Below are 25,089 nucleotides of genomic sequence, written 5' to 3' on the forward strand. Positions count from 1 at the left end.
TCTTCTGGTGGTGTGTGTATACAGCCAAGCTTATTATGGTAATCAAAATACAATACAAATATGTTGGTGATCGGTATACAAAGCCGAGTCCATTCTAGTGCATGGCTTAAAAAAATAGACCTCTTTCTGGTGGCTAGTATACAAAAGATTACTTCATGTTGGATTTTTATACCAAATGGATCCCTTTCATTCTGGCACCTACTATAGAAAAATAACCAATTTCTCATTTCTGGTATAGAGTAAAGACCTTATTCTGGTGGCTAGTTAAAAAATAGATTCCTTTCTTGTGGTTAGTATACAGTGAAGACAACTTTCTTATGTCAGTAGTGCACACAGTTATTGTACTTAGTATACAGTGAAGTAGAAACCTTTTACTTGCACTAATATACAGAAACAATCACTACCTGGTGGCTAGTATAGGAAACCTCTATCTGATGGCTCATATATAACAGACCCCTTTTCGGTAGTCTGAATATAATAAATACCATTGGCAGCTTCTGATGTAAAGATATTGCACTGGCCGGGAAAGGAGCCTCTCAGACTGAATTATCATTGGCTGACTGCACTCCATTTCCTGTCCTTTAGTGAACTATGTCAGCTAATCAAAATTGAATTGGGTGTGGACTTTCTAAACTGATAAGTATATGTTAATAGTACTTAGGCAAGAAGAGTTGGCAATTAGGAGACCCTGCTAGCAAGGAGTTCCCTATGCCTTCACGAGTGCTATCCTCACATGGAACAAACTGAAGTTGTCGCTGTCACTACAGCTAGTCAGCTAAATACTTTGGCCTATTAGTAAGTTGGGGTTCTAAGTGAGCTACCATTCTCACATCCGACACGTACATATGCACCCCCTGTTCCATTTCTCTATTGACATTAATACGCATGTCCATTAAGCATATAGTAAGGCCACACTGACAACATGTTTCATGCAGACAAGTTAGATGCATTTACATCTTTAAATTATGTCATATACCCGCTGATTACGAGACATTCTGGTTATACAGGACTGGGCCTAATTCAGAGGCTGCAGGCTTAGCATGGACTCCAACAGCCAGGGAGTATATTTATATGTTTTCCATTACCGGACGCGGCAGCCCATATGTCCTGCTGACTCAGGCTGATTTCACCTATTGGTGTCTGTTGATAGTTATGGCACCCAATCTAGGAGCTCTCGGTGCTAACAGTTGCGTTGCATTTCCAAATCCGCCACTCAACAGATGGTAAACAGGTAGATATTTTGCGCTATATTCAGAGGTTCATCAAGCTTTCGGTGTCCTGGGCAGGTACATGATACTATCCAGCCCTTTATCAACATTGCTAGGCCCCTTGTAGGGCCGGGACAACAGGAGTCAGCAGGTGTTCCCCCGCTAGTTGGCGGTCGGGGGACGTATTATGGCATTTGGTGGATCTAAGAGTTCATTACAAAAGTACACCCTAGTTACTCACCACACGTTACAAGGTTATATCATTTGCAAAGACACAGAACTTAACGGACGATTAGTCAAGTGTATACTCTTCTACCCTGCATTGCATTCAAGGATCTTGTCACATACAGCTGCACATACATTGTAGCAGGGGAAGCGTTTCCGAGGTCCTAACTTGACACTGGTGATTTATACTCTTCCGTTCCTTCGTTGGCCGCTTAGGTTGGTTTCATATGTTAGGTACACATTAAGGGCAGGGGGCACCTGAGGTTCACCACATAATGTTGGTGTCTTCCTCTGACCCCCCCCTACCCCCTGTTAGTTGCATACTGGGTGACGCTTGGTTCCCTTACTTGTCTCTTATAAATTCTAGCATGTTTAGCACTTAGAAAGCTCCTTCCACGGCAGCGTTAAAACAAGACACGAGAATGACAGGCTTGCATATGTGCTGGGTCAGTTTCATATACAAACTTAGGAGGTTAGTTCCCTATGGGGGAAGCGCTTAGTCATGACACCGGGACCCTACCACCAAATCCAGTTGAACATGCTATTGGGGCCTTGGGTTGGTGATGGTTTTGAGCCGTCCTCCACGGCACTCACTCCTTTGGATCGCTGCTAGAATTTTTTAGAAACATCATCATCATCATCATCATCACTATTTATTTATGTAGCGCCGCTATTCCACGGCGCTGTGCAGGGGGCTCACTCGCATCGGTCCCTGCCCCATTGGGGCTTGCAGGCTGGATTGCCTAACACACACTGTAGTTAGGCTAAGCAATTATGAAAGCCCATGTAATAAGATTCTCGGCACACCTACTTGAGGTAAGCCCGAGCCCAATGGGGGAGCTACTTTTAGTGCACAACATGCATCTCCCCTTTACGAATTTTTATAATTCAGCACAATTTTTTCCTTACCTGATATGGGGCATTCCGGGTGGGTGAGCTAGTGTTCCAATCTCAACACACCAAAGGCGCTGTACTACTGGCTAGGGGCTTTAACATGGCTACTTCACAGGTGTCCTGGTAAACCCTCCGTTCTTAAACTGATCAACACAACATAGGCGCTGTACTACTGGCAAGGGACATTAACATGTCTACTTCACAGGTGTCCTGGAAACCCTCGGTCCCTAAACTGACCAAGGGGGTAGAGGACGTTGGATGATATTACCCATACATGGGGATAACTCAATATGTCCAGTAGCATGAGGTGCCCGCTTTGCGGGTTTTCCGTCCTATAGTCCGAGGCATTTTGTGAGGCGGCAACTATAGTCACTCAGTGCTTTCTCTGATTGGCCGCAATTCACTTCCCTATTTGAAGCACCTGGGCTCTCGATTTCTTTAAACAGGAAGCACTGGCCTGCCTTGTACGGGCCGGGGCATTGAGAGCCCGGAAGGGGGTAGTCACACTGTTGCCAGAATTGGCACCGGCCAATCGTAAAGGATTTATCCTGGGACCAGTGGTTAGTGCCGGATGGCCATACACTGTTTGTTATCTGACCTCGATTTGTGCCGCCATATGATTTGCCACTCCATCAGGATTGAGGGGTTACCGCCGCAGCTCAGCCTGGCAGCACGCCGGCCTAGACCCGACACTTTTGGCACCCACTCGTTCAAGAGTGGGGCGGCTACTGCCGCAGCACAATCAGGTGCTTCCATCGACAATATTAAGTCCCTGGGACGGTGGAAATCTGAATATACACGGCCGTAGACCTCTGGTGCCACCAGACAATCAATTGTTGCCATTAATGTTGAACCCATTTGTTCAAAAGGGGAGCAGCTACTTCTGCGGCCCAGTCACGAGTCTGCATTGACAACACTAGTCCCTACATACGCATGTAGTCCTCTGGTGCCATCAAGCTAACGATGGTTACAATTTTATAGGGGTAAGGAAGGGTAAATTATTTTGAACGTGATATGTTGTAATGCCTCTAATCATTCCCCTTTCCTTCTACCTTATCTCCCCCCCCCCCCTCACCACTTTCTCTCTGTCGGCAGTGCTAGGCTTAGCCGCCCATCACGTTATGTGGGTCATGAAGGATCTTTCCCATCTTTTCTCCCCGGATTAAGGCCTGATTAGTGGTGAGCCGCCGGGGTTTTGGGTTTTCGCCTTCATTGGGGCTACCGACTCCCCCCCCACCCCTTCCCCCCAGCCTTTTTCTTCACTTGCTTTACCCCATTTATGGTATAATCCCCTGAGCATTTTGGGAGTACATTGAGGTAAAGGTGACAGTCAGTCAGCGTAAGCGCGGCTTGACATAAGCGTATTCTGTTTTAATCACAACTAATTTGTCATAAAGGATCCGGGTATGGTTTGTTGGTCATTCCTACGTCCACTGGGCGGGAAAAATTCTGTTATTATCGACCACAAGCAGGTTCATATTCGGTTCATATTCGATGGATAGGTAGATGAGTTAGGCAATGGTCAGCCTTTATTCCCTGGCTGTCCAGGGAAATTGCAAAGATAGTGCCCCGGACATGTTAGAAATACATGTAGGGGTAATGATATGGGCTAGGTAAGTCCCTCGATTTGATGATAGCCATAAGAGAGATGTTGTTGGTCAGAAGTCATATCCAGACTAACATGGAGATGCCCTATTGATTCCCCTATTAAAAGGCGTATCAACAAGAAATTTAATCAAAATGTAAGTAGAGTGATAAATTCGTTAGGTGGAACTAACCTTAAACACCCCTAAATCACAGCCGATCAAGTCCATTTATATCAAGCAGGCGGGGTACACCTCACAGTAAGCAAATTATAATTTAAGCGAAGGTTTAGGTAATTTTATCAAACAGTTATTCTGAGGGCCCAAAGGGGCGCGTAGGCAATCAGTGGTGGGCTGTAGGCCTGAGAGGCCTCCAGCTTTGGCAGGAAGACAAGTTTGATGAGTCGACAACCGGTTACACGGTGCTACCGCTGATTAGCCGAAGGGCACTACCCTCCTCGAAGCACCTTGGCTCTTGGTTCTTCCAACAGAACTCCTTGGCCTGCTCTGTACGGGCAGGACATTGTGAGCCCAGAGGGGGTCATACAAGCTGACGCCAGATTTTGCACCGGCCAATAGTAAATTGTCCTTGTACCAGTGGTTAGTGCCGCATGGCCATACACTGTTTGGGGAGTGCGGACGCATGAGTTAGCACCAACCAATTGCATAGGACTTGTCCTGGGACCAGTGGTTAGAGCCAGATGGCCATACACTGTTTGGTAAGTTTGACATAGGTTGGGGCGCCTCACCATCATTGCCTTCTCCACCACCGATTAAAATTAAGCAAATTATAATCTAATAAATCTTAACTTAAATTAGTTAAACTTAACAGTTGTCCATGTCATTATTTATTAGTGTTAAGTTTGGTTTTGGTTAAACGTGTCATAGAGGTATGGTAACAGAGGTTAGGAACTCTTCAGTCTGCAGTTTGTTACCCATCATTAATGCAATGCATGTATTGACTTTAAAACCCTTTACATTTGAACCCTCCATTCATACATTTCTAGAATGTGAATTTACCTCATAGCAGTTAGTTTTCCACAATACATATTTTTTTGCTTTTGGTCCTTACCTGTCAAGTAAAGAAATATAAAGATTCTGTTACCACAGAGAATTATACAAGACCTATGTATACTATTTGGTTAGCATGAAAAATAAGCAGTACTGACATACAGGGCCGGATTAATGGAATGGAGGCCCCTGGGCTAAGGGGGCCCCCAATCCCCCGTGAGGCCCCCCCGTTAGCAGACTGGCCCCCCTATTAGCCGCCCCCCCCCAAGCACTTACCTTCTCCTGTCACTGCAGTCCTCCTTCCGCAGCGCGCTGTAAGCTGCTTACTGAGGAGATCTTGTGACACTCTCGCGAGATCTCAGTAAGGAGATTACTGAGCGCCGGAGAAGGAGGACTGCAGTGACAGAGCTCAGCATTGATCGGGTCGGGGGCGCCCCCACCCCTGTCCCAATCAATAATTCTGCTGAGCTCTGTCAAGGGCCCCCTGGATGCCCGAGGCCCCTGGGCTGTAGCCCAGTTAGACCTCGGGTTAATCCGGCCCTGCTGACATATGACCATTTTGTAAAAACCCCTTAAAGCTCTCAAACAGCACTTGTTCATTTTGCCTCACTCCCCCCAACCTCTATTGTATTGCTTGTGACATACTGCGATCTGAAAGAAATAAGTAAATGTGTCAGCTCTTTAATGTAAAAGGGAACTGGCCCCCTCCCTCAGAATCAGTAGCACAGTTCCTCGCAGACAAGTGTCTTGTCCAATAGGAATCCTTCACTGAGTTTAACATTATGTTTATTGGAGTTTTGTTGGCGTATATGATTTGAAGAGAAGTCTGATCCTCCTCAACAATTTAATTTGGTGTCAGCCAGCCGAAGAGGTATGTTAAACACATATGTAATTCCTGTTGAGCACATTAAGAAATGTTCTTCAGGTTAGATAAGGTCCCTGTTCAGATCCTCATTAAGATGGTTAGACTAAAGCATTGTTGTCTCATATATGTATCAGTGATCTGCCCAGAAAATTTTGCCAGCTGGGTGGTATTAAGATGTAGCTGGGTGGGGGCAGTGTAATACTTTGCAATAATGTGGACAAAATGTTGGAGGTTATTGCCCACACCTGCCAGGACTGGTCAGACTGGTGGTCAGTGGTGTAACACACTCTGCTGGCTATAGTGCCCACATAGTGCCTGTAATAATAGGATAAACAGTGGTTTATTGTATTATAATAGGACTCTGTTGCCCTCCTAGAGCCGGGTGGGAGAACACTGCGTATAATGGTGGAAATGCTTGTTTGATCTTAATGAAGGAAAAGCTTAGAACTTGGAAGCTTCTTTGTTCTGTGAATGTATGGTGACCTTCTCCCTCAAATTGTACTGTTAAATGTGACCCATTCTATCACCCAGGACAATTTCCTCTTTCCCTTTGGTATGTTTTGCTCTGTCTCTCTCTGCTTATTTATGGATCAGTTCTTCTACAGACCACTCTTTCTGCAAACCATTAGCTGAGTAGTAGCTAAATGGACACCGCAAAATATCAAACCAAAATCTTAACAGTGGATGCTAGTAGTTATATTGATGAATGGTAATGTTGTTTATTAGTAGAGAACATATATAGCTAATAGTAAAGTAGAATTATTACATTTTGTAAATAATTTTTAATTACATAATTGGACATGACCAAGTAAAACGCTCTCCTACTTATTATTGATAACTTTTTAATAAATACACAAGGGTGAATCCTTGTGTATGTCTTCATGTTTGACTTGTTTTTCTTACCTTTTATGGCACAGAATTACACAGTTGTGAAGAAAATATCTGGTGAGCATGTGATATGCAGCAGAAGTTGCTATGTCTCAGGAGGACTGAGCAGGACCCAGAGCCCCATCACGGTGCCTCCACCTCACTCACTGATACATGAGAGAAACAATGACCAGAGGATTCTAGAACTCACCAACAAGATCATTCAGCTGCTGACTGGAGAGGTGACTGCTGGGAATGGGACATTATACAGTAACATCAGGGGATGTGTCTGGGTGATGACTGTATCATTGTGTGTGTCAGGTTCCTATAAGGTGTCAGGATGTCACTGTCTATTTCTCCATGGAGGAGTGGGAGTATTTAGAAGGACACAAGGATCTGTACACTGATGTCATGATGGATAATCACCGGCCCCTCACATCACTGGGTAAGAGGAGGTTTAATCACAATCCTGTTATGTATATAGCAGATTTAGCTACATTTTGACATGGAGGCATCCTGATATATATGACTGGAAGCAGTGAAATGTATTAATTGTTATTTAGCGTTTACATTTTATCTAGCTCTTTACAGAGAATGTTTAATCATTCACATCAGCCGCTGTCACATTGCAGCCTACGTTCTATTTTCTTTATTACACAAACACACTCTAAGGTTAATTTTGTCAGAGATCTATTAATCTACTATGTTTTTGGGCTGTAAGAGGAAACAAGAGCACTTGGAGAAATTCCATGCAAACACAGAGAGAACATACATACGCCACAGAAATAGCGATTGAAATAACAATTATAAATCTAACCAAAATATGTTTTCTCCAACAGATTTACCTAAAGATGCTACAACAGAATATTTATTTGTTCATATTACGGAGGAATCGGTCCCATGTGAGGAAGAAAAGCTCACACAAACTGACATTTATACACCCACAGATCTTACACGATATACATCTACTCATTTTAAGGAGGAATCAGTATCATGTGAAGGAGACCTCACAGGTACAGACATTTCTACACTAATAACAGAGCATACACAATGTACATCTGATTGTGAGAACTGTACACATGACCAGAAGCCGCAAATAGCTGAAAAACCCTTCTTTTGTTCTGAATGTCAGAAATATTTTATCAGCAAATCAAGCCTTGCTCTGTATCAGAAAATTCACAGTGAGAAAACATATTCTTGCTCTGACTGTGGAAAATGTTTTATCAAAAAGTCATATTTAGCTATACATCAAAGAAGTCATAGAGGAGAGAGACCATATTGTTGTCCTGAGTGTGGGAAATGTTTTGTCTGTAGGTCAAGTCTTGTTTTACATCAGAGAATTCATACAGGAGAGAAACCATATTCTTGCTCTGACTGTGGGAAATGTTTTATTCATAAAGCATATCTTGTTGTACATCAGAGGACTCACACAGGAGAGAAGCCATATTCCTGTGTTGAATGTGGGAAATGTTTTGCTGGTAACTCGGATCTTATTAGGCATCAGCGAACTCACAATGGAGAGAGACCATATACTTGCGCTGACTGTGGGAAACGGTTTTACAGAAAATCACATCTTGCTATGCATCAGAGAATTCACAAAGGAGAAAAACCATTTGGTTGTTCTGAATGTGGGAAATGTTTTACCCAAAAGTCTTATCTTGCTACTCATCAGAGAATTCACACAGGGGAGAAACCATATTCCTGTGCTCAGTGTGGAAAATGTTGTCGTAGTAAATCAAACTTTATTAGACACCAGGTAACTCACACAGGGGAGAAGCCATATTCTTGCTCTTAAGGTGGGAAATGTTTTTTTTCCAAAAGTCAGACCTTGTTAGGCATCAAAGAATTCACAATGGAGAGAAACCTTACTCTTGTCCTCAGTGTGGAAAATGTTTTACTCAAAAGTCCTATCTTGTTTCACATCAGAAAATTCACACAGGGGAGAAACCATATTCCTGTGCAGAGTGTGGAAAATGTTTTAACATTAATGAAAATCTTGTTCGGCATCAGAGAATACACACAGGAGAGAAACCCTATATTTGCTCTGAATGTGGGAAATGTTTCATCCAAAAGTCAGACCTTGTTAGCTATCAGAGAAGCCATACAGGAGAAAAACCATATTCTTGCACTGACTGTGGAAAATGTTTTATCAGTAATGCAAATCTTGTTAGTCATCGTAGACTTCACAAAAATAATTTATAATCTTGCTTTGGAAATAATGAAGGAAATGTATTGGTTATTTACACCAACAAGGGATTCTCACAGGAGATGACAAAGTCTTGCTCTGTTGGAAATAAATTGGTCAGTAATAATGATTTATTTAACTCTTTTTAGATAGATCTGTACAAAACATTCAGGCATTTTTTGTATGTGACATTATTGTCAAATTCCTCGCGAAAAGTGGAGGTTCAAACCTGGATTCTTGATTTCTGTTGTGGCTAGTGAATCACTTGTTCATTTTGGGTTTTTTTTTTAGGAAAAAAGAAAATTTCACTGCACTAGAACTCTGACTTTACCTCCCTATTAGATAATATTTATCTGGTTATCTCATGGGATCAGTGTCAATACTGATAAAGTTTATTAAATGGTGTACATGAGTAATAAATCTATCTAGTATAAGATACTAGATATGAAATACTCATTTAGACAAGAGACACTGAATATTTAATCAAACTAAATACACACAGGTCATTATTTATATATCTCTATTGACATAAGCCTATAATAAAGAATGATCTAATGATAGACAACCATATATGCAAGGTTTGGTGTTCTGTTCACCATTGTAACATATTTATTATGTTATTTGCACTTTTTCACCTTTGTTTTTAAATATTTTGCTACAAGCTACTAATTTGGAATATAAAGGAATTCTTTTAAGTAACTTAATAAAGTATTGCGTTTTAATGGTAGTAATGGAATTATCAATTAAATTATTGAATAACTCAGAGATGCCCCACAGAGAACATTTCTTTCCCTTGATTTATAATTAGCTTTTCTCCAAGCTTTCTGACAAATTGTATATAGTTTGACGTGATTTTTGTGTTTTTCCTAACTTTGTATAAACTCCCTCCTGTTTCAAGTGGTTTCATGTGGTTATCACATGTACATACACAAAGTGTCCTAGTGTAAACTTTCCTACACTATTGTGTGGAGTTCTTTGCATGATTTTAATATGTCTCAGTCTAGTTGTCGTCTACTTTTGTCCACGTTTATGTTTATACAGTCAATTAATTAAACCTGTATAATCCAACAACCTTCTCTGGAGTCTTGTGGAAAGTTACAAACTTCTTTTCTTCCCAAGGTATCAATTTAATTACAAGACAATGATTTTTAAAAGACACATGTACATTTATAAAATAATTGAATCCATTAATGACCAAACCCGTTTTTCACGTACATTACAATGGGTCTAGTTTACCAGGAACAATTTTTCATGGCAAATTCTTTTGTTGACATATTGAAGGAAATAACTTTTTTTTTTTTTTTTTTTTTTATTATTCATAATATACAAAGGGCAAAAGTAGGGGAAAAACCGTGTTATAGCAGTCATGAAAATACACAATACATTCCTAACAGAGTGCTCTAAAATGAATGCTGTATGCAGCTATTGCAGGATCAGGAGCAGCACCACATTCTGTCAATGACATCAGGGCCAATGATAGTGGTGCTCAGGAGAGTGCAGTCACCATGGTTATTAGTATAAATGGACTCTCCAAGATGTGACCTTCTTTAATCAACGCATAAGCGCTCCATAGTATGGTTGTCACTTTAGAGTTGACTTGGCTGCATAGGTTGTGACAACCATAGACTTTTTGGCAGATCAGCTCTTGGCAGGATTGGAGAAAAGAACACTGAGACCAGAGCTTATCCAGTTGGTGTGTTACATTAAACAGGTGTCCATTTACATTCTAGATGATGCCTTGGTCACAGGAATTGGCAGCATAGGTCTCAGAGAGTACAGTAATCGCCTACAGGATGCTATGGTTCAAGGCGTTGCTGGTGGACGTATCGTCTATAATTTTTTTTTTTTTTGCAATGTTTACTTTTTTAGACATGTTTTACGTCATATCTGGCATGTACCATAAAGGATTGACCCATGAACATCCCTTCTTCCTTTGCTTAAGCCTGACCATTAAAAGAAACACCAGGAGCTGAAGTTCTCCGCTGATAAATTTATCCGGGCCCTTTGTCAGCACACACTTGCATGGTACAGTATGATGCCATGCACGGTCATGGGAAGGGCAGTGTTTCCCTCTGTCAACCTCTTGATAGTTGTCCCATTACCTACAGGCTATTTGGCCCCAACGAGTGGTGCAGAGTGTCCCCAAAATAAACTGCAACATTTCCCTGCACTAAGCGCTTTTCAGGCTACCTTCAGGCCTATGCCTGCCCCAATACCTTGGACGTATTTTCATTCATAAGCAAATATCTGAAAAAGTAGATTATTACACACCAGATCACCAGCGGAGCTATAGCTATTTTAGGAACAGTAAAACAGTTACCATTCCCTCAACCAGTATGTAAATCTACCAAAACATTGGCGCAGAATCAAGACACACAACATAACCATGAGCTAGAATCTTGATGCTCAACCTGTCTTTCTCATCCCACCAGCATGGCAGGGATCTAGCCTAATGTCACCTCGCTTTTGGTGGACAAGCACCACAGCACAGAGTCATAGAAGAGTAAGAAGTAACAACTATTTAAAGTAATCTGGAGAACCCATCCTATGCACCTTATCCACTCTCCCAAAGGTACAACGGCTAAGCATTTAATAGTATAACAAGGGGATAGGTACCTTTTTTATTCCCACAATCAGCCATGCATAGACACTTTGCAAATTATTGATGCAGGCTTTTTATTGCATCACCATTAGTTAGATGCCCGCTACATATGAAGCCTCATTTTGGACAGGTAGGTTGGCTTCAACCATCACCCCCGTTATTCAATGCCTTGAATTTTTGTATTTTATGGTAGGAGCGGAGCTATAGTGATGTAATGACGTCGTCACGCCCCCTCCTACCCTCTGTCACATAATATGTACTCCAATTTCCCGGAGTACAGATTTAAAAAGTAGGCAAGTATGGTTTAAGTCTGCTGGTGTTTATAGCTTGTGGTGATTGTGCAGTGAGAATCTGTTTTCAAGTTTAATGTTGGCTGCAAAATTGAGTGGAAGTGTCTCCTCCTGCTGTGTAGTTTAACCAGAAGGATAAGTGTGTGGTGTGGATGTGAATTATAGCAGTTTCTTCATGTGGGTGTGTGACTATGGTGAGGATATAGTCATGGTAGGTAGGAGGATTAGGCAAGTTGTTCTGATGAGAGCAGTTGTGATGTCGAAGTTTTCCTTTTGGTTCTTTGACTTCGTGGGGCTCTCTGGTGTCTGTTAGTCCACGACGGGGTTTGCTGGTGTCCTGTTGGCGTTGGTGGAACACAGAATGTATTATTTCTTGTTAAGCAGTGCGTTCTACTGTCCTTGCAGCTGGTTCTTTGGGATTGTGTGGAAGAGGAGGTTGCATAGATGCAGCAGTGAGTGCGTAGAAGTAAGTAGGTGTATTTGTGTTCAGCGTTTCGTCATGCTTGTGCAGACTTCTCCATTGATTGGAAGGAAGTCGCTGGATTGCTGGAGCTCTACAGTGTGTTTAACTGATGCAGCCAATCGGTGGGAGGAGAGGGGGCTCTTTCTAATGAGAGCGATTGGTTAGGGCTGGGAGGAAAGCGGAGGTGGTGGAAATTAATGCTGGGAGACAGAAAGAGACATATAGTATTAGAAAATGTGGCTTAAGGAGTGAAACTAGGCATAGACTGGAAACACCTATATCAAGATATATGGGAGCATGAAGGTGGGATATAAATTATATCTTTATATGCGTGAAATGAAGCCTATAATTTGTAGGAATGGTGGGGGTATTGTAGGAGAGGGGTCAAGGTGTTGGTGTGTGGAGTTAGGAGCGGGTGTGATTATGGAAACATAAATTAAGAAATAATTCACACATATAGAGATATGCACTTATAGCCCACCTTGAGGATCCCATATATCCAGTCTATGCCTAGTTTTATCCCTTAAGCTTCTCTGATATCAATATGTCTCCATTAATAACTGTTTATCTTCTGTTGCTGAGTTTGGATTTATGCTTATAAGTTTAACATGTCAAATCATGAGTAATGTATGATATTATGGTTTTAAGCATAAAACAGTGTGTTTTTCTTTCATACTTTTTTTTTTTTAAACTATACTATATTTACATACACATCAGTCAGTAACACACATCAGGCAGTTATACACATGTGTGGGCTTAGTGGTTAGCACTTCTGCCTCACAGCGCTGGGGTCATGAGTTCGATTCCTGACCATGGCATTATCTGTGTGGAGTGTGTATGTTCTCCCCGTGTTTGCATGGGTTTCCTCCAGGTGCTCCAGTTTCCTCCCACACTCCAAAAACATACTGTTAGGTTAATTGGCTGCTATTAAATTGCCCTTAGTCTCTTGGTCTGTGTGTGTGTGTATGTTAGGGGTTTTAGATTGTAAGCTTCAATGTGGCAGGTGAATGAGTTCTCTGTACAGCGCTGTGGAATTAGTGGCCCTATATAAATAAATAAATAGATAATGATGATGGTACTGTGATGACAATTATGCACAATATGTTCCAGAGACATTAATGAGAACACTACTTTCCACAACCATAGGCTAATTAATGAGAGGATGCTGCATCCCATAAATGTGAATAAGTTAAATAACGGTACTGTGCTCAATTGTCCCAATGTTAATATAAATGAAATTGACGGTGGCCTGATGCAATCTGAGTAGGAAATGCTGTGTATAAAGATCATGCAATATTATTCCCACATTAAGCTGAAACCCAAGTTATCTAGGACCGTCAATTAAACCTTTGCATATGCAGAATTCCTTCTGATAATTATACAACTGCGCTCAGTTGTCCCAATGTTAAATATAAATGAAATTGATGGTACCTGACAAAATGCTGCAAGGGAAGATCATATAATATCAATCCACTACTGATGGCAGAACGTACAAAATTAGGGATTTCATTTCGTGCAACACCTACAATGTTGTCTATCTAATACAATGGCCTTGTGGCTGACAATACATAGGCAGTACGATTAGGGAAATAAAAGTCAGAATTGGAGAACATCTTAGAAACGTCAGAAAAGGTTTTGAAAAGCATAATTTTTCATGTCATTTCAAAGAAATACATCATTGTGTCTGTACTGGCATTACCTCTATTGGCATTAAGAAGATAACTACAAACTAGTGAGGGGGCAACCTCATCTAAAAAATTAACAGAGGAAATAAAAGCTATATATAGCCTAAAAACTCTAGCACCAAGAGGCTTGAATATAGAATTCGATCTTTCCTTGAGGCATTAACATCAATCCATCTTTGTTATCTACAAGAATGGGTCTCCCTATATTGTCTGTTTCACCCAATCCCCCATTAAGTCAGGTAGTCTTCAAATAGGGTGAGTATATGGGAAGTAGTCGCTACCGTCATACCATCCTGGCAATGCCCAACCACGTTCGATCTTGGAAGCCAAGCGGGATGGAGCCAGCTAAGTAACAGGATGGGAGACCGCCTGACAACACCTGGTACGGTAGGTACTGTCTCCCAGCACCACCCAGGGGACCTTGGGTGAAGGGATGTGTGGTGTGAACAGTAGGGAGTCATGTTGCCACTCATGCTTAGCCATCTCTCAAAAAGATAGATGTATATAGACCTCTCACATCATGCACTAGGTTCCTAACATATGTGTATTATACAGTAGGATCAATACAGGTTTTGTTTCCCTCTCCATGTGATCTGGGTCAGTCATAAGCTGAGGATGTACTAGAGTATAGCTTATAACCACTAACCACTGAGCGCAGTTGTATAATTATCAGAAGGAACTCTGCTTATGCAGAGGTTTAATTTACGGACCTAGATAACTTGGGCTTCAGCTTAATGTGGGAACAATATTGCATGATCTTGATTCATAGCATTTCCTACTCGGATTCTATCAGGACTCTGTAATTTTCATTTATATGAACATTGTCACAATTAAGCGGGGGATATCCTGGTTCTGCAGCTCTTTTACCTTTCTATCATAGCCAGCATTAACTTTTTCAGCAATTTTTGCTACAAGAGCTCTTCTGTGAGATTTAATCAGGTGTGCTAGCCTTCGCTCCGCACGTGGATCAAGGAGTCTTGGGCGTCCATGATCTTGGTTCACCGATTGTCCTTCCTTGGACCACTTTTGGTAGGTGCTAACCACTGCATACCGGGAACTCCCCACTAGACCTGCCATTTTGGAGATGCTCTGACTAGCCATCAAAAAGTCTCTCAGATCCATACGCTTGACCGTTTTTCAGTCTTTCAACACGTTTCTGGCTGACAGAACTCTTTAGCTCTTTAAAGCACTTTTAATCAGTTGCCACAGTAAGAACACATTCTATTTAAGAACCCAGGGATGGTGCCACTGGTCTGATGAGAGGGGACCACAGACAGGCTTAACCATCATTATAAAATGCCTACTACTGCACTCTTGTCACAGGTGGGTTCTACTTAAAGGGTACCTTTCCAGGCTGGCAAAGGCTTTGAAACACTTTAAATATGTCAGTCATCCTGTATTTAGATAAGGGACTCACTATTCAACTCTCACTGCACAGCATGGCACAGCTGATGCAAGATTACTGAGTTGCAATTAGGTGATTGCTGACCTCACAGAAGCGGAGAGTTGAGCTCCACCCTGTATATAATCTTGCTCTGGCCTGTCATTCCTTGCCAGAGTATCTACTTAGTTGTTCTGACTGTGTAATACAGTTTACTGCTTGATTCCGATTATTGACCCGTCTTGTTCCTGACATTGTGATACCTGGATCCTGCCATACAGCAACTTGAATGGAGTGAAATGGGTAGACTCGCATATCCCTTCCCAATAGGTGAACAAGAGTTGCAGAATTTCTCCCAGACTGAGTGGACATATACCTGCAACAATTGCTGAACTGTTGAACCCCTCGCATAGCCCATTAGTCTGGAGGTGGTATGGGGTGGTGTGAAAGGTTCTGACCCCAAATTCTCCCACTGGGTTTCGGTAAGGTCTGATGATATCCACGGCCAATCGCTGGAATGGCTCACCATTGGTCGGCGTGGGCTTAAGGGGCACCCAGCAAGGGGTGTGAGGATCCCAGTTCTCATTACTTATAACTATGGCACCTGGGTTATGCCCATACCAGATGGTTTACACTGGGTTAATTCTCTGGGTGCCACCTCTGCCCCCCCCTCTTTACATGGTTAATATAAAATGTGGGTACATGTTTTGACACCTAGTCAAGTATCTTTGAACCAATAAAACCTGGCACGTATTTAGATCAAATAATCTCACAAAATGGCTACAGTTTACCAACAGTTTTAACAATACTGCACATCATAATACCGTCATTGCACAGAGATACAAAGTTGCAAGTTAGCAAATGATCCTCAGATTCGTCGAATTACTGAAGCATTCCTAATACAATTGATTTGCTTAATGGCAGAGACCGAGCGCCAATATCATCTCGCTTCTGGTGGGCACACAAAAGATTTCTAGAATATATACTTGACTACTTAGTAGTCCTCCAGTTTAAATACAAACTCTCTTCAACCAGTCCAGCCAGAAATGTAATCCTGGCCAGTAGTGTCAGATCCTTCACCCTTTATGGCTTTATCAGCTTTTTAAAACCAAGCTATCAAATTCACAAGGGGAGGGAAAATACCTCCACCAATGAAGTCAATTGTACCCATCAGGAGTGGGAAAATCCCAGCCCATGATGTAAGTGACCCCCAGCGTTGAATGTCTCCAACAAGTTGGGATGGAGAGTTTGAGCCACAGAGAGAACTTCATTGTTCCAGGCAGAGGGTAGATTACTGTGGATAATGTTGACGAGGCCCTTTATATTTTTAACCCCTTACGTGATTTTTGGTAGTCTCAGGAGCTGAGCAGTCCAAGTATTGCAACCCCTTAAATCCCTATAGATGTCCTACCTGACAGCCCTTCCCCAACAACAGCACTTACAAGCAGCTACATTTTCAACAACATAATATCTTATTGGTACACATGCCGATGTTTAAGAATATCTGGGGAAGTGCCCCATCTCTTCACAAGGTGATCCTCCAGGACAGTGGACCATACTACAAGACGCCTGCTACCTTTTCACATCTTAGGAGACCCCTGGCCAGAAGAAACTACACTGCAGTCTGGTATTGGTTTTGCCGATCCCTAAGTGGCCAGGTACTGGAACATCATGGACTAGCGGTAGCAGTCTCGCCCAGTATTGTCTGGGGACTACTAGTTGTTTGGTTGCCAGCCGGAGCTTGTGTGAAGTCATCCTATTACTGACCCTGTACAAAGGGCCATCTTTCCAGACAGTGTGATCCCCACTGGCAAGTCGGCCCAGGTGGGTGATGTCATTGAGGATGCTAGCTAAGGAGGGGTCCATCAGTTGGGCCCTACTAAACTCAGCTTTGTCTACCTCCCCTAAGTCAACCCTGTGGTCATTCATATGAGTGGGCGGTTTATTCAACAGTGGAAGTTCAGGGGTTGCGGCTGGCAATCCATTACATATACCAGGTCCTGAAGTTGGAGCGTGGACTGGCTAGTACTTGCCCTTGGTCGTACCCCAGCATGTCAGTGGGGAGTTCTTCAAATAACGTCACTTCTACTTGTCTGTAGCTATGTACAGATGACCTTTTGTCATGAAGATGTCCCTCAGCTGTCCTCCCACCATGGGAGGACCATCCTGTTTTTCAACCATATACCTATACCATACATGAAGGCATCCGTTTGCACTACAAAATGATGGAGAGGGGTCACTGTCAAGATCAGATTGCAAAGTTGACATTGCAATTTTACAGCCAACACATTATTATTTGTGGCTGGTCAGATCTGTCCGTGGACTTTAGCCAAAACATTAAAATTAGTGACAAGTCTTCTAAAATAACACTCTGTCCCCAGAAAACCCAATACCTACTTTTTAGTTGTAGGGAATAATGGCTTTTATTTGGGATTGTTATGGTTTAACCCTTTCCCATAATGAAAATCCGCAACCGGAAGGTATTCCCAATGGGGGCACTCTTAAGCTTGATACCTAAAACCAAGTTTATTGATATGTATTAAAAATCCACGATCCATCATTTCTTACAGTGCCACCTATTTCTTAATATGGCAATATATTAAAATTGTGAAGAAAAGTGATCAGTGAAAATTAAAAAAATCAAATAAAAAAAAAACACCACACGTATCTACAAGATGATGAAGGAAAAGAGGTTGCAATGACTGGGGGGGGGGGGAGGAATAAGGCTGTGCAAGAACACAATGGCCAGTTTTATTGTTCTTCAGCCTCTACACAGGTTTCAGCATCCACAAGATAAAGGTATGAGGCCAGACTCTAATATCCATATGCTGCCAACCACGGTCTACACCGCATTACACTATCAGCCAATACTACCCACACCTATCATGGCCGCTGTTATTTCTTTCCCACACCTATCGGGGCTACATGTAATTTCTGCCCACACATCTATCGTCTCTATTTAGACATAACTTCCTGGAACGTCACGTCAATCCCGCCCGTTTCTATAGTGACTGAGCGCTTCCGCCGTTTCCTACACATGCGCAATGTAGAGTGTGAAGCCGCTGCCTCCTGATCGGGATATACATGCAGAGTGCAGAGGAGTAGTGGAGAGCGGCGATCGGTCACAGGTAAATACATCGCTGTGTGCTCAGCAATGATCTATATATGGGGTTCAGCTCTTAGCCGAGGATCTGACACTCTGTTGTTTGTTGTGAGATAGCAGAGCTAGTAGTACTATACTGGGAAAGTAATCTGTTTCCTCCATTGTGTCTGCATGGTCCTGATGCTGGACCCAAGAGCTGACAATCAAATGGGATAATCCTTTAGCCAAAGATCTGTCAATCTAATGTATATTTAGGTGACCGAGTATTGTCATTTATTAGGTGCCACAAATTCCAAAGTGCAGTACAGTCAGTAATACACAAACAGAACATAATACAAATACATATTAGAGCAAGAGAACATACAATAGCAGAAGACAACTTAAAACATAAACCTTAACAAGAGTACAAGGAGGTGATGACAGGAGGTGGAGAGAGCTCTGTTTGTGCCTTAACTTTCTAGAGGGGCAAGGAAACAAAGACAGTTGGGTAGGATAATATAACAGCACTGTACAAATGTAGTGTTGATTGTGTTTGGATTCAACACATGGAGAACTTTTGTGGAAGTTACAAAAACATGTTTTAAGTAAACAGTTTGGTTTATAATCATGAACTTTAGTCTGTTACATTCAGCATCAGTGGAATTGTGCAGTTTGCAGTTCTAAGCTTCACAATTATCCCTTCTTTTCTCTCTGCTCCCTGGCACTTAGCCTCATGCCACCATGGTGGCATGATAAGTGCTTTTATACAGGCTACTGAAATCTAATAGCCACAGTAATTTCCATTAATAGGTGCATTATTATTTTTAATAATGCACAAGTTTTCATAATGAACACTGTTGAGATGATGATGTAATATTGATTGGGTTTCAATTGACCCCCTGACATTACCTTTTAGGAGCACCCATTTATCAAATGTCAATATGTGTAGTTCATTTACGATGAAATAAAAAGTGCTGTGCAGTGTATTTCTTATTACATAAAATTACATAAAAAGTGTCAACTGTATTTCAAGTTTCAGATATATAGATTTTCAGATTTGAAGTACACTGATTTGTGCGCTAAATGACATGTTTGATTTATGCTATGGGCCTGGATAAAGCAATTACAGAATTCGAGGACAGGGATGCCAGCTCATCCTTTAAGGGCTCATATAAATAGCCACTCAGCCACAAAACCGGTCCTAAGTCTGTATCCTTATTGTCTTTAATTAAACACAGAACCCATATTACTTCTAGTATGATAAAATAATTGTAATAGTTAAAGGGCTAGGTTGGCAACCGCTGTAAGGGATATCACCAGATCTGAAGTGCTCCTTTAATTTTGCCCTTTTGCTTGCTTCAGCCTTGGCATGCAAAATCAGTAATGTGCTCCACTATGGTTCTATCTCCACATTTAACTCCTCCTCTTAGTCTTCAGTATTGGTGAATAATTGCATACATCCTGATTTCCATAAGGAGCACTCTAATTTCACTATTTTCTTGAGTAAAATGTAACTCCATCACAGAATACTGCATCTTAATCTGGATTGTCTGCTGTTTTCCATCAATGCACTCAGCAGCTTGAGTCCTGTTGGGTCTCTAATGGGCACCTTAAAATGAAACTCAAAAGAAAGTAATAATAAGAAAAATAATACCAGCCCCACTGTTGTTTTTTACGATGTTAGACAAAATAGTTTTATTAAAGTGTGCCCATATATATTCAATGAGACATAGCAATATCAGCTGTGATGAATATATTGTATTTGTACCATCAAATCTCACTCTGAATCTATATTTTTGAGCTTCGTGTTTTGTTTTTATATTGAAATCTAAAGCCTATAGAATTAGTAGATTACTTCTCTATATAGGTCCGTTGTATATAAAGTACTGTATCACAATATCTTCTTTTGTCATGACATGGGTATTTTTTTTTTTTATCTATCTCACTCCCACAGTCAGAATCTATAAAGTATAACCAAATCAAATATATGAACACCCGTAAGTTGGGGTGTTTAGCCTATCCTCTAGGAAATTCAATGTTGTATTATTGCCACTGGTACCAAAATCTGCATGTGCAGTCTGCTGGGCAATGGGGGCGGGATACTCTACCATAATTAACCATACCATTACCAATAGTTAAAGCACTCCTTTTATTCCATTGCTTCCAATTTTACATTTTAAGAGTTCTATTGTAGTCTAACATGCGTTGCAGTGCCTTGGGAAGACTTATAATGGCTATAACTTAAAATCCAGGTCACAGTTTTCCTTCTACCTGTCTGCATGCAATGATTTGGAGTGCGAACTGTTCAGATTAGACTAAGTCTTCAGTTTGAAAGATTAACCTTGGTCCAAATGACTTTTGGTAAGTGCTCAGGGGCGCACACAGGATTTTAAAAGGGGGGGTTTAATAATACATTTCGGCAGCACTGTATTGTACAGCAGCCGCGGCGCTGTCAAAGAAGCATCCGCGGCGGTGCTGTATTGTACTAGCACCGCCACGGACGCTTCTTTGACAGCGCCGCGGCTGCTGTACAATACAGTGCCGCTATGTAGGGGCACTGTTTAGCCCCCGATCTTCGGGGAGGGGTTTCTGGAGAACCAGAAACCCCGCCTGCGTGCGCCCCTGGTGCTTTACACTTTCGCCTGCGGCACACTGCGTTTGGTCTCTGGCAATCGAATGTGCAGGCTTTATGCAATCCTTTGGCAGACACTGGTCCAAAGATGGCGGGGGACTCCTTATGTAACATAGCGCACAAACTATGAGGGAGGACATCGGATCAGACCAGACCACTCCCTTAGACAACATCATTTTGATTGCACTATAAAAATCTGGGGGTATATTTACTAAACTGCGGGTTTGAAAAAGTGTAGATGTTGCCTATAGCAACCAATCAGATTCTAGTTATTTATTTAGTACATTCTACAAAATGACAGTGAGAATCTGATTTGCTGCTATAGGCAACATCTCCACTTTTTCAAACCCGCAATCTAGTAAAAATACCCTCCGGATTTTTATGAGGTGTGCTTGCCCATTCAGTGCACAAGACTATTTTTAGTGAGAGCATAGCAGAAAACAAACAAACAAACTCTACATTTTATATTCCAGTAACTATTGTACTGTTCTTGGTACCAGATAGGACAGGTAACTCGTATGTCTGAAAATGTGACTTTTTGTTTGTTTTTTCTCTTTATACATAACTATTGAAGTAATTCATCTTCTAGCTTTATGTGTTGTATTAAATAGTTGCAATTTTACTGCCTGTTTAATTTAAGGTATGTATGGGATTTTCGTGGTATAAAATCAGTATAGCTTTAGCTACACTGACAATAACCAGATGATGGTCAAAGTCCTGGCCATAAGCCTTTGATTGTCTGGCATCTAAGGGGAGTCCAGTGGTTAATTACATGATGTAGCCTGTTCGGTAATGACTATAATTTTGCATAGGTGTAAGCAGCACTAGTGCAGCGAAAATATCAAGGATAAATGGAGAACATTGAATGAATCTCTACTGCTGTTAGGGATTCCCTGTATGAAAAACCACAGAGTTTGTTGAAAATTAAACAGTCTTTATTTAGGACAAGGATCACACAGGTAATACTAGATGTAGGCAATGTAGCACAAGTCCATAGGCATAACAGGAATAGGATACCAGGATTAGCAGAGGAACAGGAGTACTAGATACCAGGCACAACAGGTTAACTGCGGGTATAGGTTTGTCAGGATAAGCAGGTTTATTTGGGAAGCTGGAGACCAGGCACAACAGGATGACTGCAGGTGCAGGTTCTGACAGGAGAAATGTTAGGCAAGCCAGGGTCAGAAGCCAGAAGTTCCACAAACAATACGAGGGAGAAAATAGAATCAAAAGCAAACGTAGACTTAGTCTGGGTGACAAGAAACGGTGCAGGACGAAGGAACAGGCAGAAGTCAGATACCAAGGAATAAACAGGACCAGAACACAGTAGTGTGCAAAAATCAGCAGCAGAGACAAATGAACTGGCACCAGTCTGTTGGAACAGGCAGTCTTATAGAGGCCAGACACAGGTGATTAACTTCTGCAGGTGAGGAGAAAATGTCCGGGTATAACAGCAGCACCTCTGGTGCACAGAGGTACTGCAGGCCTGATTCAGAATAAGGACAGAGTCCTAACAGCCTAAGCCCAAGAACAGTTCCTCACCTGAGGAGGCACAACATGACATACAGTATAATGGCGAGGTAGTAGTTTACTACTTCTACCATGGTACAATTGTTGCCATAGTAATGGGACATTATCCAGAGAGTTCTGTGGGAGTATATTGCAAGGGTATTATCCCAGAATAAATATCTCAAGAAATAAAGTACCTCTTCTTGTCTGTTCTTAGCATTTGAGACGACTATTACCTCGACCAATCATCAGAATTACAACGTAATTGTGCCATCTTTTTGAGAAAATGTAATATTCTACATTACATTAATTGGAAATTATTGTAAACTGTACATAATTAATATATTGTATTTTTTCACTTAGATTTGAATGTTTTCTTTATTTCATTTTTTTTTTTAATTTACAGAATGCCATCATGCATTGTGAAGGGATGTTCTTATTCTTGGAAGAAAAAAGATCCAAATATAATTCTTCACTCCTTCCCAAATGATATCACAATCATCAAATCTTGGTTACTACAAACGAAACAAGATTTTGGCAACATAGATGAGTTTTGTGAAAAAGTGCTAATAGGAAAGAAAACCGACGCGTTCCGCATGTGTTCTCAGCATTTTGCAATGGATTGTTACTACCAGAGAGGCATGATAACATCCTTAAAGAAGGATGCTTTGCCTACAATATTTCCCGAAAAAGTTATCGGGGAGTTGGGGACCTCAAAAACAAAAAGCGGAAAACCGCCTTCAAAAAAAGTTTGTCTTTCTGCTCCATCCACCCAGACATGGGGCGATGTGACCAATAATAATACAACCACATCCATAGTAATGGGACTTCCATTGAGAATCGTTAAAATAGAACCAGACTTTACAGAACCTTCGACCAGCTCGAGTATATTTCCACAAGAAAATCCATTTTCTCTATCTGCAGAATTCTCTCTCGAGAAAAGGAAAATGTTGGAACAGGTGCATTCCTTTCAGAAATCTTCAAGAAAGAGTTTCGGAACGGGAAATACTTACACCATACGAAGAGAAGGTAGAACAGTCGGAACGAACACAGAGTACTTTCCAGGACAAAGACATAAGTCAACCCATACAGATCCAAATATCGGTGTAAAACATAGGGAAGTACAAACTGAAAAACCGAAAAGTATCCAGTGCCTGTGTGATCTGCCAGGTTCACCATCGTTACAACAGGAATCCTCAAGATCATGCACAACATTACAACCTGGAACAGGCTGTTCATCATCGTCGGAGATATGTCAAACGGAGCCATTGCAAACTACCGCAACAGGTAAAACTATCATAGTACCTCAGGACCAACAGTCGGAGCTTGAATTGCTAACTGTAGCTTCCTTGTCGGCTGTCCAGTGTACTCCAGATAAGTCAATGTCCAGAAGTCGCATAGAGGTGGGACATACACCTATGGAAGGATCTTTTGCTTCGGAGAAAACGGTTTCTGTCTGTGGAAAGGAACTGGGTTTGTCTCCAGGTGCTGTACACAATGGTTCTGAATTGGCTCCTCTTCTTGGACAACTGGTTTCTGACACAAAAAATAGACCTTGTCAAAAACATGACATAAAAGACAAAACCTACACACCAGCAAAAGCAGAAGAAGCCAAAAGGGAAAAGTTAGAAATTACTACAGTGAAACCGGAAGACAAGGATTTATCCGGAATAGAAATCCCCGAAGCGACTGGTCCTCAGGATCCTTTTTCTGAAAACAAATATATTGTCTTTGATAGCTGCTTGAACAAGCTGCTTTTATCTTGTCGATGTTTGGCCCAGGACGATTGTGACGGCCGTATAATCTGTTTTAAAAAATTCTTCATTGGATCAAGTGTGTCGGTGAATGCCAAGTGCTCTAAAGGACATAAATTTCACATGTGGGATAGTCAACCTTAAAGAGTTTCCCGTAGCTTTCCTTATATTAATTTGGTTGCCCCTTCCCTGGAACCCTTTTCATTAGTTTTATTGTGTGTGTTGGTACTTACCCTTAGCTGAGACTCTGCAGGCCAGCTTCTGTTCTGCCCCCGAGGGGTCCAAATGAACTGGTTAACAATGACAGATGGCTGCTGATTGGAGGAGCCCACATATAGTTTTTCTGTTGTTTTTATACTAACAGTGAAATTAAAAAAAATATATAAGAATTTTAACATTCTGTAACAATTGGATTGGTTCTAATGATCAAACATTATTTTAAAGCAGTTGGAGTCAGTTACAGCGCTTCTCAGATTAGTTATCTGTCTCGTACTCACTGTGTTTATTTACTGTGTAGCATATTTTTTAAAAAAACAAAACAATACCAAGTATTTCTAATAGTGCCTGTATATGTGTGCAACATATATATATATATTCACTAATATATACTTACTAATAGATGGAATACAGTCAAATTTATACTTAATTTACTTCCAGCAATAAGGTGATCTCTATCCATCCTCTGTACCAGTTGTATTCGTCTTGGTTTTGTTTTTCCTTTTGGTTGTATGCGGCTACACAAGAGTCCAGGACCTGAGCAAGTAGCCCATTCAGATCGTAGTATGCAGCATTATTGCAGTTTACGATTATTTATTTAGTGCTTTGGAATTGCTGTGGCTAATTACAGAAGAAG

At 41.4% G+C, this 25,089-nt stretch overlaps 2 protein-coding genes across 2 annotated transcripts in view; both read left to right on the forward strand.

Moving 5' to 3' along the window:
• Window positions 1-4,611: 4,611 nt before the first annotated feature.
• Window positions 4,612-25,089, forward strand: part of LOC142095458 (oocyte zinc finger protein XlCOF7.1-like) — a 57,175-nt gene continuing 36,697 nt past the window's right edge. The window contains exons 1-3 of the mRNA XM_075178404.1: window positions 4,612-4,629; window positions 6,704-6,895; window positions 6,975-7,098. Of these exons, the coding sequence (XP_075034505.1) occupies window positions 4,612-4,629; window positions 6,704-6,895; window positions 6,975-7,098 (334 nt within the window). The remainder of the gene's footprint in view (window positions 4,630-6,703; window positions 6,896-6,974; window positions 7,099-25,089) is intronic.
• LOC142159901 (uncharacterized) lies at window positions 18,284-24,631 on the forward strand. Its single transcript, XM_075214762.1, has 2 exons — window positions 18,284-18,387; window positions 22,889-24,631. The coding sequence occupies exon 2, from the start codon at window positions 22,890-22,892 to the stop codon at window positions 24,378-24,380; it is 1,491 nt and encodes a 496-aa protein (XP_075070863.1). The 5' UTR covers window positions 18,284-18,387; window position 22,889; the 3' UTR covers window positions 24,381-24,631.

This window comes from Mixophyes fleayi, chromosome 6 (genome assembly GCF_038048845.1).
Source record: "Mixophyes fleayi isolate aMixFle1 chromosome 6, aMixFle1.hap1, whole genome shotgun sequence".
NCBI lineage: Eukaryota > Metazoa > Chordata > Amphibia > Anura > Limnodynastidae > Mixophyes > Mixophyes fleayi.